The following is a 15,864-nucleotide window of genomic DNA, read 5'->3' as shown; positions in this document are numbered from 1 at the left end:
TGACGGAACAAACTCCGGGCGTCAAAGGAAAGGTAAGAAACCCCTAGGGGAAAGACAGGTGATCGGTAAGAGACTGCTGAAACTCCTCTGACGTGCTTGTTGTGAAAACACATCTCCACAAGAGTGACAATATCAGTACAAGCGCCGCTTTGATATCAGTTAAATGACCATCCCCCCCCTTAACACTTGATGACATTGATAGGATTAGTGACACTCGTGGCTCCACACCACCTTGTCCTTTATGCAAACATGGTCAGATTTTCTGCCGTCAGCAATATTAGCATGGGCCCTGCCCCAAAATATTGTAGTTACATATCCTTTACCAAGACGGACCGCTTTGGCCCTATGCCTTGGCACTTTGGGCTGCGTCGCGTCACGTCCTATCAACTCTCCTCCACACAGAAGCCGGAGAGCCGGCCAAATGAGAGAATCTGGCCCTGCCGGGCCACTATGCATGTATTTAACCTTAACTTGGTGACTTTCGTCAAATAACCCTCCTCTGTCGGGCCTCGCTGGGTATGACCAGCTGTTTTGAGAGTTCCGTTCGAATTTTGCCAGCATGAGCGAAGAAACTTCACAAGACAGTGAACCGGGTTCTGGGAACGAAACCGGCCTCTCTCGAATCGCGAATCTATTTTTCAGCATTGTAACATTTAGTTACTCGGCAACCTTCAACTACTATACTCTTGGCCCCATGGGGGAAATTGGAAAAACGCACGACTACGGAGATAAGAGGGATGGAGTCATCAAGGCGTTGGCTCACTTTCGCCAAATGAAAACCGAGGAACTCACATTTGTGCAAAAAGCAGTAAGCGAAATCTCCTCCTCCTCCTCCAGCACTGACATGCTTGAAGCAAAACTGATGGATCCGGCTCCCTAAAGGCAACACTCTCTGGGGCAGCAGTTGTGGGGGTGTTCTCCTGGCCAACAACTGAAGAAGCCCTGTGGGTGACCAAGATGCTCTGGCATTGGAGCTTATTCCTGTCTTCGTTCGCCATCATCAGCTCGGGCCACCAGCGACTACTCCGGCATCTGCCTGAAGGACCGAATCAGCCGTTCGCCGACAAGCACTTCAAGATAGCCTTGAGCTTGTTTCTATCACCCGCGGTGCCAGGACACAAGTCAAAACACCCTAGAAGACGGCTTAGCGCGAGGATGCTGTGGCTCTGGCAGTGCCCCTTGATGCTTATGAACTTTTCCTGGGTCTTGTTCCTCGCTGGATATGCGTTGCATCTCTTAACCCCAATGTTTGACCCATCCCAGGCAAAGATTACGACAAAGGCAAGTTCCCTCCAGGCGAGGAGCCCATTTAGATCTAGAAATCTTTGTATCTAACGTAAATTGCAGGTTTCTATTATTACTGTTTGTGGCTGCGGGCTCATTGTCTGCAATTTTGTTTTTTGCGCTGCAATATGTCAACGCCGGCTAGCGTTAGCAGGCTTCAAAGATCATGCAGCTCCTCCTAAGAGACCGAATGACATGGACACTACTACGCATTGTTGCGTAAGGTGTTTAGCCTAGAGAGGGGCTGGGCAATTCAATAGCTGCCACAGGCTACGGCCGTGATGAGGCTTCAGCGACGCTGACAGATCTTTGATATGGTCAGTAGCGGCATTATGAGATAGAGATAATTGTGGCTGTTACTGCTTGAAGTCCAAGTCACCCGACCAACGTCTGGGTGACAAAATATCGGCTTCGGCCTTGCTTCCGCTCAAGGTGCTTTGTCGTCGTCGACCAACCAGAGTTCCGCGACGAATTATTTCGCGTTCCGGCGGGACAAAAAACGGAGTTAAAAGGTCATTTATCGCTGCCGCTGATCTGCATGGCATGGCGCTGTTGAAAAGTTGCTGTTGGCTCAAGCTTGGCTATCGGGGAAGGGCTACATAAGCGTCGCAGGAAGAGGACATTTGGGCCCCGCGTTCCAGGCCGTTATTCTGGTTAGTCATGGTAGGGCATGGCGTGTTTCTGGATAGGAAATGAGCCGATAAGGATAAAAAGAGACCCCTTTCCGGTGCTTGTTGTTGATCCCAGGCTGGCCTTGATGGCAGCGACCTGGTACGACGGGCCGTGGAAGCCTGCAAAGCGTGGCGAAGTTGAAGACGCATTATAGCCTGCCTCAAGCCGCCCCCGTGGAGGAGGGGGAGCAACCTGAGAGCGCCAACTCATTCAATACATAATGACTATGGATTCGTTGTTCAAGGGCGTTGCCAATACCACAGCACTGGCTGCCTTCTGCATCTTATTCATCCCCTCCGATCCATGCCTTCAGCCGCATCGTCATAACAACTAGACTTCAGCGGGCCGTAACATAGTAGCCTTATCACAATCCAGAATATATATCTAAGAGTCTGAGAAAAGTACCTTGATCTTCTCCAAACTCTTGCCTTTAGTCTATTACAAGTCAGCATGACGGAGTTCAAGCATAAAATAGTCAAGAGGACAATACCTCTGGGAAGAATACTGCAAAAGCGACACCTCCTACAATTGTCAAGCTCATTAGAACTATGTAGAATTTCCATTCAATTGCTTCAAATGCTGTAGGCGATACGGTAAGTAGAATCAGCGATGAGATGAACATTCCAGAGGTTGAGGCAGCCGCGCCTTTGGACCTTATATGTGTAGGCCAAATCTCTGACGTGTAAACGTATGTCGACGCATCGAGAAAACTGCCGTAACTAGAAAACGTACAAGTTAGTAACTTATTGGTTGCTGAGCCTAAATACCGAGCACTACAGGGTGACTGCGATAAGTCCAAAAAGAAAAAAAAAAAGGCACTCACAAAAAGAGATGCAAGAACAAGAAAGCCACGGCTGCTGCGTTACCAGCCCGGTTGGTGGTCCCCTGGAAAAGAACAATCATGATGGCTTCCCCCAGCAGAGCAGCAGCGGCACCGGCCATTCCGATAACTACACCCAGTCCCCGTTAGTAAAATTCATTCACCCAGTAAGTAGGCAACGCAGGCCCCGAGAAAAACCGCATTAACTTTTACTTGCCCATACAGAGTCTTCTTCCTATCCAATCTAGGAGCTTGGCGTTGAGGTAGTTGCAAAGCACACCAAAGGAGATCCGTGAGGCTGCCAGGATCAGCTGGTTTGTTTCGCTGAAGCCCAAACTGGCGTAAAGGCTGGGTCCGTAGTCTGACAGAGATGGGTGATGTTAACGAATTCCGTATTGCTTCACAGTCCGGGCGCACATTGACCTACTGTTGATGACTTGAGTGCCAGTTCATTGGGCGCCAAACATGGTTCCGAAGCCGACGAGGAGTGGTTTCCGGTACGAGCGGACTTTGAACAACGACGCCCACGACGTTGGGTGGGCGCTATCAGCTTCGATTTGGCCCCGGATGGTGCTGAACTCCCGCTGCACGTAGTCTTCACTTTCGGGTGCGCCATCACCGTGAAGTTTCTGGAGAATTCCAAGGGCCTCTTTGTGCCGGGTGTTGATGATTACTGAGTCAATCGTCAGCTACTTGTGCGATTATGGACTGGAAGTTTGGCAGAAGGGGAGGGGAATCCATACGCCATCGCGGTGATTCTGGCAGCCGCTTGATTCCAAGAACAAGGGCAAGCGGGGGGATAACTTGTAGCGCAAGTGGAAGCCGCCACTGAGCCCCGTGGAGGTTGACAAAATAGAAGCCAACTCCAACCCAGCTGGCGAGTGAATATCCCACCAGGATGAAAACACCTGGGGAGGACCGAGTTAGCGGGTGAAGTGAGCCACGGGGATGGTTGTATCAACTTGCCATGGAGCCCAACAAGAAAGCCTCGGGTAGCTGGTGAGGCAACCTCGCTTTGCCAGACCGGGACCGAGATGACAAGCCCACCTGTGATCCGATGAGAATCAGACTCCAACAACCAGAAGAAACTCAAGGCGGTGTAATTTGCAAAAGCAACATACCAATGCCCAGGCCCGTGATTGCTCTTGCAGTCATCAGCATGCCGATGTGAACCGAGCCGGCTTGCAAAGCGCCGCCCAAGATGCTGATAATGGAATAGACCCCAATTGACACCTTGCGGCCATACCGGTCAGATGCCCAAGCGGTGGAGAGGACGCCAAACAGACCACCAGCTTGGTACAGTCCATTCAGACCGCCGGTAATGGCTGACGAGGAGGCGGCATCGAGAAGATCAAAATACTGTTTGAAAGTCGGCTGCCCAAGGGTCGTCGCGATGATGGATGTAGAATATCCATACGTCAGGCTGCCGAGCGTCGCGAACAAGATGATCTAGGCATGATTGTGCTGTCAGATAATCCGTCGCAATGCGAGCTTTGACAAAATGGGACCTGAAGGGATGAGACGTGGACATACCGCTATGTTGTACGAGGTTTGGTGGTTTGTCATGGCGGACGCTGCTCGTCACGGTGTGAAGATGCCAAAGATCAAGGAAATGAGGTTATTCATTGAATCCGACCGGCTGATTCTGGTTCGTCGGTGCCGTGGTACTACTTATGTCGTCAAAATCGGCACATCCAACGTGATTCCACACCGCCGTCTAGCATCAATTTAGCAGACGCCATGATGGAGAAGCTGCAGCCCTGACTCTTGTCCACAGCCACCAATCGTAATACGATGATATGCTATCTGAATCCTACGGTTTACCACGCGATGGGTTGCAGGCTGTAGCTTATCTCGTGGCTGTTCTGTTATGCTCGGTACCACTAAGAGACCATCGCCAAAGTGTACAAAGCAATGAACTGAGATAGATCAGAGATAGGATTAACCACCCGCGGATTAGAGAGCCAGAGACAACGATAATGAAACGCCAGTCTTCGCGGTGGATAAGGAACGCCAGGGCCGATTGGTCTCGAGTTCTTCTTGTCAGACTCTCATCAATTTATATCCGGATAGCAGTCCCCGGATTGAGGGTTCCCAAGTAAGGTTCCCAGCAATGGATTCTCCGTTGTACCATGGCCCATTAGCTCTAGCGTCTCGTAGAAATGTCGACTAAGCAGGGAGAACCCTTCCTATACGTAGCGTATTCCGGCATCGTGGAGGTTAGCGTTACACCGAGTCTACACTATCTGCGTCGTTGACTCGTTAGACGATGGTAGATTTATCCGGGTTACCAGTATCCGGCTGGTGCGTCTGCATGGCTTGCCCCGCTTCCAACCATGCTGCATGCAAACCACAGTCCTGGGGTCGCGGAGAAGGGGTGGGGTTCACCTGGTTGCCCCTGGCACTCTCAGTCAAGATATCGCTGATTTCAGAGACCGTCGATTCAAGGTTCTTCGGGCAGAGCACCGATCTGGTGGAAGCATGTACCGGATGTAAGTGGCAGCTGCGACGCAAGTCGGATTCAGTCATGTGTGTTTCCGGGAATAAGAAGAAGGGATAGATAGGTCAAAGGTGGCAGCTCAAGGCCCTTCACTGCCGTGTTTCGTGACACCTGTTTTCCTTTGGGCTGGTACAAGGACTCGGTTCAATACCCAGAGCAGGATTAGGCCATTTTTGATAGGTACGAGCCAAAGGCGGTAGATGACCCTTGGTCCTTTTTCAGCATGTCAAGTTTCTTAGACAGAAATTACAATGTAGTCCTGGTCCGCACAGGGAATATGATGTTATATCGCAAATGTAACACTTGGAAGACTTTTTTTTTTTGGCACTGAACTGTAGACTAGTATTAACTGATTAAAGGTTAGAGCCTCGAGCAAAAGCCTAAACCCTTCCGCGCTCGAGAAACTTCACGGGGATGTCTACATGCTTGCTTCGTAGGTACTCGGCAACGTTCTTCCCCAGAAAGTCGTAAGTCGAATTGGCTCCAACGCCACGATCCAGATGGTCCTTGAGGAGGAAGTGAACAGCTGCGAATCGGTCAGTCTCGGCACGGCAATCATCCATGTATTTGAAAAAGAAAGAAGAAAGAGAAAGAGACAGAAGAGGAGTTGGATTCACTTTACCCCAGATGTTCTGCAGCTCGAAGCGGAAGACGGGCTTCCCAGAGTAATCCCGGCCAAGGAGCGCCTTGACCTTCTCGGCCGTCAAGAGGTTGCGTAGCCAGTCCCATTCGTCGGCGTGGCGGACAAAGAAGCCCACGTTGGAGTCCGACCCCTTGTCCCCGGAACGGGCGTGGACGACATAGCCCAGCGGCGCCCGGACAAGCGGGCCAAGGTCAGCCGCCGCGTCGGCAGGGTCGGACGTCTCGTACGAGTCCTGGCTCAGCACAAAGTCCTCCGTGTCATCGGGCGCGGCGATCTCGACCTGCGAGCTGCTGAACGGCAGGTGGCACACGTGTCTGAGGCGGCTCTGCGGGACGAGCGTCACCCAGTACTCGCAGTACGGCTTCGGTAGGGCCAGCCGGGTGTCCATGGCAAAGGTGGCGCCGGGGTAGCTCTGCATGATGTTGTTCGTGATCGGCTCGAGGAAGCGTTCCCTCGAGAGGTCGCCCTCGTCCTTGGCCTGGGCGAAGATGCGGAAGTCAACGGTGGCCGAGGCCTGGCTCTGGGGATCGTCGGGGCATCTCCCATGGGTTTGGAACCTGAGACAGTGATATTTGGACTCGTCCAAGGCGAAACGGAGTTGCTTCTCGAGCAGTTGGGCCTTCTCCTCGATGTCGAGTCCGCAGAGGAAGTAGTGGGCTTCGGCTTGAAACCCGCCCTTGGCGGTGATTCCGACTTTGGTGGTGGGGGGAGGTTTCCGGCTTCCGACATTGGAAACAAAGCTGTGCGCGGATGAGTTCACTGCAGTAAGGTGGTGTGTGTAATGGCAACAAGACTTACACCCGATCGACTCCCGCTTGTTCAAACTTAATGCCATCGAGAACGGCGACGGTATCGGAATGGTAATACAGCGGTCCTTGAATCTCATACAGCAACTGAGACTTGCATGTTTCAACCGTCACCATGCCGCCAGTGTTCTTCTGCTTGGTGACGTAGAAGTTGCCGTTGGGGAGAATCTCGGCAATGGGGAAGCCGATGTTGGTGACGTCGCCAGGCAGCGATTTGAAGCCGGAGAAGTTTCCTCCACTGACATAGGTCGAGCATTCGATCATGTGGCCGGCGACCAAGGCACTGGCGAGCTGTTGGTAGTCCTTGCGCTGCCATCCATAATGATACGCAGCACAAGCAATGGCAGGGGATGCGTCTGCAACACGTCCACAGATGACAACGTCTGCGCCGCCCGTGAAGGCTTCAACAATACCCCAGCTGCCGAGGTAACACTGGGCGTATAGAGGCTCAAAGCCCCATTCGGACAGCTTCTGGCCTTGAATGAATGCGCGTCAGAAATCAGAATCGACAAAGAAAGCCCTTTTCCCGTCTTGTCTGGGTACTATCATCTCACCTGTGGTCAGGCTTCGGAACTCTGCTCCTTCCTGGGCACCTTGCCGCACAAGATCGATGACCTCGTCGCCGCCAATCCACGCAACCCGCAGGCCCAGCCCCTGAGCCTCAATCTTGTCCGCCAGGATGCTGCAGAGCTTCTGAGCGTCGCTGGCGCCCGCGTTGACTGCGACCTTGATCCCCCTGGACGCCAGATGCGGGAGCGCGGGCTCGATGCCCTCGAGAAAAGCCTTCTCAAACTCGTCGGAAGCGCCATTGGAGTCGATCTTGCCTGCTGCCCTGACGGTCATGTTCATTTCAGACATCCAATCACCCACGATGAATTGGATGTCTTCTTCGAGCTCAGCAAGAGCCCGGAAACCATGGCGCCGGTCCGTGACTGCGCCAGATGCAGATGCCACTCGAAGCGGGCGAGGGTGGGTGGGATCAGTTGTATTATTCATTGTGTTATGGGGAAAAGTCGAGAGTCTTTTAACAGAATTTGAACGATATGAGGTCTTGAACTCTTTCACAACGGGTTTTCTTTTGCGGCAAAGGATGAACATCATACACATATATACTTACACCGTGAGCTTGTGGTGTAATAACTTGATGCGTCCCCCCTGGTTCTTCTACATGGCTGTCTGTCTGTCATTAGTCATGTCCTGAGCCACCACCAAAGGCAAAGAAAAGACGGCAAAGGAGTCAGTTGGCCATGACTAATGAATGCCACACATTCTTATCAAGCAGCTCGATGGGGTGGGCAAACCGACTCCTCCTGCAATGCACTGTCATGTCCCTTTAACTACCTAATTATCTTCCCTCTTCCCAGTCTCTTCTTGTGTGTGTCATTGACCTGACCGATTCTTCCCAGCCCCATCTCCCGTTTCCGAGGCAGAAAGCAGCAACACCCAGTAAGCGAAAGGACAATATCGCCGGGCTCCCCAGTCATGGAGCCCATCGCCGGCAATCAGGGTCGCCGGGCAAAGCGTGTCAGGGCTGTAGAGGCCCTCAGCGAAGACCAGGTGCAGCGGAAGCGCAACGTCGACCGAATGGCTCAGCGGGCTTTCCGGCAAAGGACCAAGGATCGCATCTCTGACCTCGAACAGCAGCTTGAGCACGCGCAAGAGATGTCTAATCTAAAAGATCAGCGGTTGTCGGCATTATGCGAGCACAGGAACTTGTTGCTCCAGTTGCTCAACAACGGTGCCAAAGGTTCAGGTTCCAATGCGCTCCACCCGCCGCCGTCGTCGTCGTCGTCGTCGGGCGAGGCTTTGACGGACCGTCAGATGGATGCAGGCTCTTCTCCGAGTAGCCCAACCACCAGCGGATCATCCGGTGATTTAGCAAACGACCCAAGAATAGAATGCACCATGTGGCGAGGGCCTGTTTCTCACCTCTCGGGGCCCGGCGGCGGCGCCGACGGAGACCCTCCGAGCCCATTCCCACAGACTACGCGTGGCCATGCTGCAGCACACCTCGTCGCCCCCCTTCACTTGCCTCCCACATGCCCGCTAGATCACATCCTTTCGGACTTTGTGGCTTCGCGCAGGGCAATGTTGTCCCGAGGGGCTGCGCTCGAGGTTGTGCTTGGAGATCCCAGGCCATCGGTCAAGGCGCTCTTCGACGAGGCATCCGTCGCGTCTTTGCACCCGCTGAGTGCTCTGTTGTCCAAGGTCCTGGCAACATTCCCCGGGCTCAAGACACCGGAAAGGCTGGCCTTCTTCTATGTCATGAGCCTGACAATAAAGGTAAACAGTTCCATGGGAACATCCAAGGAGAAACAAATGCACTAGTAAGTGTATCTGTGATTGTTGTTTAGTGGCTTGTATCACTCGACAGAGACCATTATAATGCTCTACCAGCCTGGCTACGACCGACAGTGACGCAAGTTGTAACCAAGCACCCGATTTGGCTGGATAATATTCCATGGTACGGCAAAAATGACATTACTTTTGGTCCAGACACGCCCGCTAACACTCATCCAGGCCAGGCGTGCGTCATGTTCTAGTGGAAAGGTCAGAGCAACTGTCACACCCGGTATTCTCTCCTCACTTTTCGTCCAACGTCAGTGTCAACTGGTCCTTTGATGTAACAGATGCGGTCTCGATCGCTGGGGGCGAGACCGTCCTGCACTCGATATTCGAAAAGCACGTGAGGAACCTGAAGAACTGGACAATGTCGCCCGAATTCATGGCCAGATTTCCGGAAATGGCTGCCTCGGTCGTGTCCCTGGAATAATTTCGGGAGTATCATGGATATGGGTTCTTCTGCGACTTTTCAGAGATGACCAAGGTTTATTATGTACACAGCTAATATTGCAGAATGTCCCATCCGTATTTTCTTCCAAGCCTGATGAGCCTAGCTCTTGGCCGCATCGGCAACTGCAGCATCCCTCTCGTCTTTCTTCCGCTTCGCCCGAAGAATCTCGCCGAGAGTCTTGTGCGTCGACAGCAAAGTTCCGTCCCCGACGGTCGAGTGGTAGATCGTGTTGGTCGGCTTCTCCGGGGAGACGCGGGTGACGTAGTTCTTGGGCTGGTCGTCGACGACGAGACGCAGGAGGTCAGGCCGGGAGTAGTGGCCCACGCAGTCGGTCAGGGTCTTGGCGTAGTCGATCTTGTCGAGGTCGATGTCGCAGTAGATGAGCCCGTCGTACGTGCGCTCCGCGGGCTCCGTGAGCTGGCGGCCGTCGGGGCCGAAGACGGCGGCCCGGCCCCCGCCACCGCTCAGCATGAAGCTTCCCGGGTCGGCGCTGCCCTGGCCCTCGCTGTTGAGCCGGCTTCCCTCGGGAGACAGCGGCTGGTTGGTGCAGAGCACGTAGACGGCCCCCTCAAGGGCGTACATGCGGCTCGCTGTGAGCTCGTTGGCCTCGTTGAATAGCGACCACGGCTCGATGCCGTTGTTGAAGTCCCCGTTGAAGGGCCACGCGGCAATATGGACCTGCTCGCCTTGAGCGTAGGTGTGGTACTTGAGAAGGGGTTGGAAATGCTCTGGCTAGGCAGTCAGCACGACTCACGAGTATGAATTAGGGGGGAGCTCGACTCGAGCAGAGAGATTTTAATTTACCCCAGCAGTTGAGCATTCCAATCTTGCCCAGAGGTGTGTCTACGACAGTGGTGAGGGAGTCGCCCGTCGAGTCACCGAAAAGCGTCCGCTCGACGTGGGTCGGCTTCGTCTTCCTTCGGTGAAGCAGAATGTTCCCGTCGGGGCCGATCAGCGCCTGGGCCAAATACAGACTGGCACCAACCCGTTCGCTGAAGCCAAAGGCGACGTAAATCTTGTTGTCGGCCGCGGCTTGGCGAATCTGCAGCATCTCGTCTCCGTATGCAGAGATGCTGTTCTGCATGTACTTCTGGACAAGCGGGATGTTTTCCTTGTAGTTTCCAGACCAAAGGAAGTTAGGGTATCTACGGCAGTCCGCAGGAGCCACTCCGCTAAAACATGTTTTTTAGAGTAAAATTGTTACAGTTGGCTTTCTGTAGTAGTGTCTATTAGCAGAAGCTGAGGCAACGAAGCTAGGGAACAGTGCTGTAAGTTATACTAAGAGGATTAGGTCTTTAGAGGATACAGTAATTAGTTATATACTTAACAAGGGGCTTATAACGTTAGTTACTAGTAAAGGGTGCTAAGAGTATCTAAGGGGATAATTACAAAGTTAATTGCTAAAGGGCTATAGAAGGTAATCTATTTATATAGAATAAATGTCTTTATATCCTTAAGTATTATAGTTAGATTACTTTCTGCTGTTAGTAATCCTTAGTGCTAGATTAGTTTAGTAGTTTACTAATCCTTAGTGTAGGATTGCATTAGATTACTAGTAATTTAAACTAATTTATTATATAACCTTCTCTAGTTCTTCTATTCTATTGTTTAGTCTGCGCTATATGCCTATATACATAAGTATCCTTCTACCCTACTGTTTGCGCTAGGGGTTGTTCTAGGCTGCATTAGTTACTAACTAAATTTAGGTTGTAACATTAGGTCTCCTCTCTAAAGGTCTAAGTCCTACAGACTGCTATAAGTAGGTTATCCCTCTTAGGCTAGGGAGGTATTAATTATGCTTCCTTAATAATGCTAACACTATATTTAGTTGCATAGTTAAGCAAAAGGTAGATTCTAAAGTCTCTTAGAAAACCTGTAAGCGTTAATCTCTTGCTAAAGTAGTTAAGCTTTATAGCGTTAACGTTATACCTTACACTTTTTATTTTAAGTCTAATAAGGTCTATAAAATAGCTAGAGAGTTGTTATAATGCAGCAAGTATGTCTATTAAGGTTGCAGCTAGTGCAATAGGAATAATGTTGCAAATACCTATAAGTTTTTTGTTCCTTTCTTAATCCTTAGCTAACTTTTTATAGTAAGCTGCTATATATTAAAACAGCATAAGATTAAGAAGGAAGAGCATAAGGTAAAGGAGGTAATAAAGGTTCTTTAGATGCAGTTATCTACTGCGCTAGGTTGTTTGTCTTATTTGCAGAAGTAGAAACGCTTCCTAAAGGATTATAGGTTTAAGTTAATTTATTAGGGTCTTTAATCCTTAGAAAAGCTAGAGGCTTAGGATTAAGAGGTAGCAGCAGCAGAGGCTAGAGTTAAGTAAGATCTTATCTTTTAGGGTGCTAGTAAGGTGTTTAATTAAAGTTCTTTAGGTGTAGGGTTGGATTTTGCAAAGCTAGGTCTCTTAAGTCCTTTTTATAGTACTGCTAAAAGGCCTACTAGGAATATTAGAGGTTTTTAACTAGTTCTTATAAGTTATCTTTATGTTTATAGCCTTTCTATTTAATAAGATATTTATTACAACTATCTTTATTCTTATAGTTAATAATTTGTTTAACTTTATATTTTAGTTTATTAGGTTTAATAATAATGCAGTCTTTAGTATATAATCTGCATAGTGCTAGTTTAAGAAGTGCAATATAAAAGACTAAGTAGATCTTTATTATATTAAGTAGTTTTAGCTTGTAGTTAACTAGTAAAACCTTCTTTAGAATTTTAAAAGGTCTAAGTTTTTTATAGTCTAACTTATTGCTTAGTTGCTTAGTTTTAATGTTTTATTGTATAAGGTAGGCGCTATCTCCCTCCTCTAAGGATAGTCCTTTAATCCTTAAAGTATTAGCGTATTTCTTTATTTGTTTTCTAATAAATTCTAAATCTTAGGAGACGTTTGTCTAGATTTTGCATATCTTATTAATTTTAGCTACAGCCTTTAGGGCCTGTAGTCCCTTGTGTAGTTCTCTATATGCTATAGGTTTAAATCTATAGTTTAGGTAGAATAGGGAGTAGAAAGTGCTTTCTTTAACTGCGCTATTGTAGGCAAACTAGGCTGTAGGTAATAGTAATACCTAGTTGTCTTAATTATAGTTAATATAGTATTATAGATACTATTTAAGTATTTAGTTAATTTATTTAGTCTAACTATTAGTTTATAGGTAGAAAGAGGTAGATAGTTTATAGTCTACACTAAGTTGCAAAATTAGAGATTTCTAAAACTTTAAGGTAAACAGCTTATTTCTATCTAATATAATTTTATTAGGTAGTCTGTAGTTACTAATAATGTATTTTAAAAACGTATATATAAGGTCTTCTACTATACTTACTTTTAGGTATAAAATAAAGTAAGCGTATTTAGTAAGTTAGTCTATAATAACTAAAATGCTATTATAATAGACCTTTATAAGTAGTTCTCTTAACTTTAGTAGTTTAATAATAAAGTCTAAAGAGATTAAATACTATGCTGCTAGTAGTACTAGCAGCAGCTAAATAAGTCTATAGGGCTTGTGTAGACTATTTTTGCTTTTCTTATAGGGTTTGCAATCCTAAATTGCGTTTGTAACGTCTTATCTTGTTACTTACTAGTTGTAGTATTATTAAATTTGTTTCTAGGTCTTAGTAACTCCTTAGTGTCTATATACTTAAGCACTATAAATCTCTTTAATTATCTTATGCGTTATTTTATTAGTTATATTAACTATAACTTATCTAGCAATTATAAGTAGTTTCTATGCTAGAATAAAGTCTTTATTCTTATTTGTTTTAAGGATAACTTATGTTTCCTTTAGGATAGAAACTTTATAATCTATCCTTCTGCTAAGAGCGTTAGCTCTACTATTGTTAGTTCCTTTTCTGTAGATAATCTGGAAGTTGTATTCTAAAAGGAATTCTAACTATCTAATTTGTTGTTTGTTTAAGTTCTTAGAGGTTATAAAATGTATAAGGTTCTTATAATCTGTATACATAAGGACTTTATGTTTTATACTAAATAGTTGTAGTCTTTATTTATAAAATGCTTTAATAATTGCTATAAGTTCTTTATTGTATATTTAGTAATTTAACTTTAGTTTGTAAAATACTTTAGAGAAGAAGGCATAAAAGTGTAACCTTCCTTCTTTATTGCATTATCTAAGTTATCTGCTTATAGTAAAGTTAGAGGTATTAACTTTAATCTTATAAGTTTTTTTTAGGTTAGGGATTTAAGTAATAGGTTTTAAGCTAACCTATTACTTAACTTTCTTAAATGCATTATTGCATTCCTTAGTCTATTTAAATAAGGTATCTTTTTATATAAGGTTTTAGATGCACTGCATGCTTCTTGCGTAATTTTAAAGGAATTATTAATAGAAATTAACAAATCCTAAAAACAACTAGACATCCTTAACGTTCTAGGGTGTAGGCTAGTCTCTAACTGCCTATACTTTCTTTGCTTCTATCTTAATTTATCTTAGTGTAATAGTGTATCCTAAGAAGTTAACTCTTTAGGTATAGAATTTGCATTTTTCTGCTTCTACTAATAGCTTAGCTTCTTAAAGCTTCTAAAGAACTTTATATATGTATTCCTTATGTAGTTTAAGGGTAGGTAAGAAAATAAGGATGTTATTAAGGTAGATAATAATAAATATATTAATAAATTTGCTAAGGATATAGTTAATTATTATCTAAAAGGTAGTAGGTGCGTTTGTAAGTCTAAAAGGTATAATAAGGTACTTAAAAAGTCCTTTGCGCGTTTAAAACGCTGTCTTCTATTCTTTACCTACCTTTATTCTAATTAGGTTGTAGGCTTCTTTAAGGTCTAAAGCTGTAAACTATATTGCTTTGTGTAGTAGATCTTAGAGTTCTAAGATAAGTAGTAGCAGGTAATAATTCTTCTTTATAATGCTATTAAGCTATTAGTAGTTAACGTATAGTTGTAGTTTGCTATTCTTCTTTAGCATAAATAGAATAGGGTATTTTGTAAATAACTTAAAGGGTCTAATGTATCCCTTCTTAAGGTTTTTATTAAGGTACTTATTAAGTGCCTTGCGTTCTGTTTTATTAAGTCTATATATTAAATAGAACTTTAGATAGAAGCCTTTAATAAGAGGGATTTTATAAATATAAGGTTTATATTCTAGTAAGCCTGTTTCTAACTTTAAGGTAAACAGCTTTTTATACTTTTAGTACTCCTCTAGAATAGCTAGAAGTAGATCTAATCCCTAATCTAATGCTGCTAGGGCTACTATCTTAAAAGGCTGTATCTCCTAAAGATAGGCAATATATTATATTTATTGTTTCTATTATAGTGTATTATTAAGAGGTGCTCTAAAAGATTTGTTTAAAGCCTAGCTCTTGTAGTGCTGCTTAGTAACTAAATCTAACTATTAAAGTTAGCTATTTTTTAAATCTATTTGTAGGTTGTATTTTTATAACTATATAATTCTTAGGATAACATTAATATCTTCTATCTCTATAATATTAAATTAGAGTTCTTCTTTCTAGCTATAAACTTATAAAAAGAGGTATACTATCTTTAAAATAATAAGTCTGCTGCTATACTTAACTTATTCTCCTTTAACTATCTATAACGCATATAAGCGTTCCTTCTTTTGCTATAGTATCTATTATTTATTTACCTATTTAGGGGAGATAAAGTTCCCTTAGGTGCTGCTATTAATAATTGCGTATGCCTGCTATCTTTAGATCTTAATATCTAAGTTAAAATGTACTGCATTATATGTTGTATATAGGGTCTTATAGGTTGTTGCTATATATTACCCTTTTACTGTAGGCATCTTTAGTTTTTTAACTATTAAGTTCTTTGCTTCTATGCCTTTTGCTAAGCCTTTACCTTAGCTTTAGAGTAGATAAAGCATTTATTGTATTTACATTCTTGCTATCCCTTATTATTATTATAGTATAATATAAGGTATTTAAGGTCTAAAGCAAAGGTTGCAATATTTCCTTCCTTATAGTATTGCATTATCTAGAATAGGAGTTATCTACATAAGTAAACATCTTAAATAGGTTCTTTAGTGTATTATTAAAAGTAGAAGTAAAACTTCTTTTTACCTTTTCTATGTGTCTTGCAGTTGTTATCTAAATACTCTACCTAAAAGAGGTCTTTATAGTCCTTATAGTTAGGGTTTAGTAGAAGGTAGTCTTTTAGTATAAGTAGTATAAGTAGGTAACTCTTCTTATATGCTATCCTATAAAACTAAACTAACTAGTTGTTATTCTTAAGGTAGATAATTTAGTATTCTAGTTGTTTTAGGGGTTTTAAGCTCTCTTTTTTAGAGCTAGATGTAATATAGGTTTTATAGTACTAACTAGGGATAATTCTATAGTTAGGTGTTTCTTCT

General features: G+C 45.3%; 6 protein-coding genes across 6 annotated transcripts; 1 reads left to right on the top strand and 5 right to left on the bottom strand.

Annotated features, from left to right (window-relative positions):
• Positions 1–1,938: 1,938 nt before the first annotated feature.
• On the bottom strand, positions 1,939–2,166 carry CDEST_02440 (uncharacterized protein; the record flags this gene model as incomplete). The annotated part of the gene is made up of 1 exon (XM_062918599.1): positions 1,939–2,166. The coding sequence occupies one exon, from the start codon at positions 2,164–2,166 to the stop codon at positions 1,939–1,941; it is 228 nt and encodes a 75-aa protein (XP_062774650.1).
• A 265-nt stretch (positions 2,167–2,431) lies between these two features.
• Positions 2,432–2,898, bottom strand: CDEST_02439 (Putative major facilitator, sugar transporter, MFS transporter superfamily; the record flags this gene model as incomplete). The annotated part of the gene is made up of 2 exons (XM_062918598.1): positions 2,432–2,675; positions 2,780–2,898. The coding sequence occupies 2 exons, from the start codon at positions 2,896–2,898 to the stop codon at positions 2,432–2,434; spliced, it is 363 nt and encodes a 120-aa protein (XP_062774649.1).
• Positions 2,899–3,225: 327 nt separating this feature from the next.
• On the bottom strand, positions 3,226–4,342 carry CDEST_02438 (Putative major facilitator, sugar transporter, major facilitator superfamily; the record flags this gene model as incomplete). The annotated part of the gene is made up of 4 exons (XM_062918597.1): positions 3,226–3,449; positions 3,520–3,684; positions 3,898–4,225; positions 4,310–4,342. 4 exons carry the CDS (start codon positions 4,340–4,342, stop codon positions 3,226–3,228), a joined length of 750 nt encoding a protein of 249 aa, XP_062774648.1.
• A 1,314-nt stretch (positions 4,343–5,656) lies between these two features.
• CDEST_02437 (Putative acyclic terpene utilization) lies at positions 5,657–7,721 on the bottom strand (the record flags this gene model as incomplete). The annotated part of the gene is made up of 4 exons (XM_062918596.1): positions 5,657–5,802; positions 5,899–6,659; positions 6,718–7,201; positions 7,280–7,721. 4 exons carry the CDS (start codon positions 7,719–7,721, stop codon positions 5,657–5,659), a joined length of 1,833 nt encoding a protein of 610 aa, XP_062774647.1.
• A 486-nt stretch (positions 7,722–8,207) lies between these two features.
• On the top strand, positions 8,208–9,498 carry CDEST_02436 (Putative basic-leucine zipper domain superfamily; the record flags this gene model as incomplete). Its single annotated transcript, XM_062918595.1, has 3 exons — positions 8,208–9,052; positions 9,080–9,139; positions 9,246–9,498. The coding sequence occupies 3 exons, from the start codon at positions 8,208–8,210 to the stop codon at positions 9,496–9,498; spliced, it is 1,158 nt and encodes a 385-aa protein (XP_062774646.1).
• A 120-nt stretch (positions 9,499–9,618) lies between these two features.
• CDEST_02435 (Putative carbon-nitrogen hydrolase, nitrilase/Cyanide hydratase) lies at positions 9,619–10,644 on the bottom strand (the record flags this gene model as incomplete). Its single annotated transcript, XM_062918594.1, has 2 exons — positions 10,324–10,644; positions 9,619–10,247 (listed from the first exon to the last, which is right to left on the bottom strand). Exons 1-2 carry the CDS (start codon positions 10,601–10,603, stop codon positions 9,619–9,621), a joined length of 909 nt encoding a protein of 302 aa, XP_062774645.1. The 5' UTR covers positions 10,604–10,644.
• Between the last annotated feature and the right edge of the window lie 5,220 nt (positions 10,645–15,864).

This window comes from Colletotrichum destructivum, chromosome 2 (genome assembly GCF_034447905.1).
Source record: "Colletotrichum destructivum chromosome 2, complete sequence".
Taxonomy (NCBI): Eukaryota; Fungi; Ascomycota; class Sordariomycetes; order Glomerellales; family Glomerellaceae; genus Colletotrichum; species Colletotrichum destructivum.
Note: the sequence above shows the minus strand (reverse complement) of the source record. Positions and strands in the feature narration are given on the sequence as shown.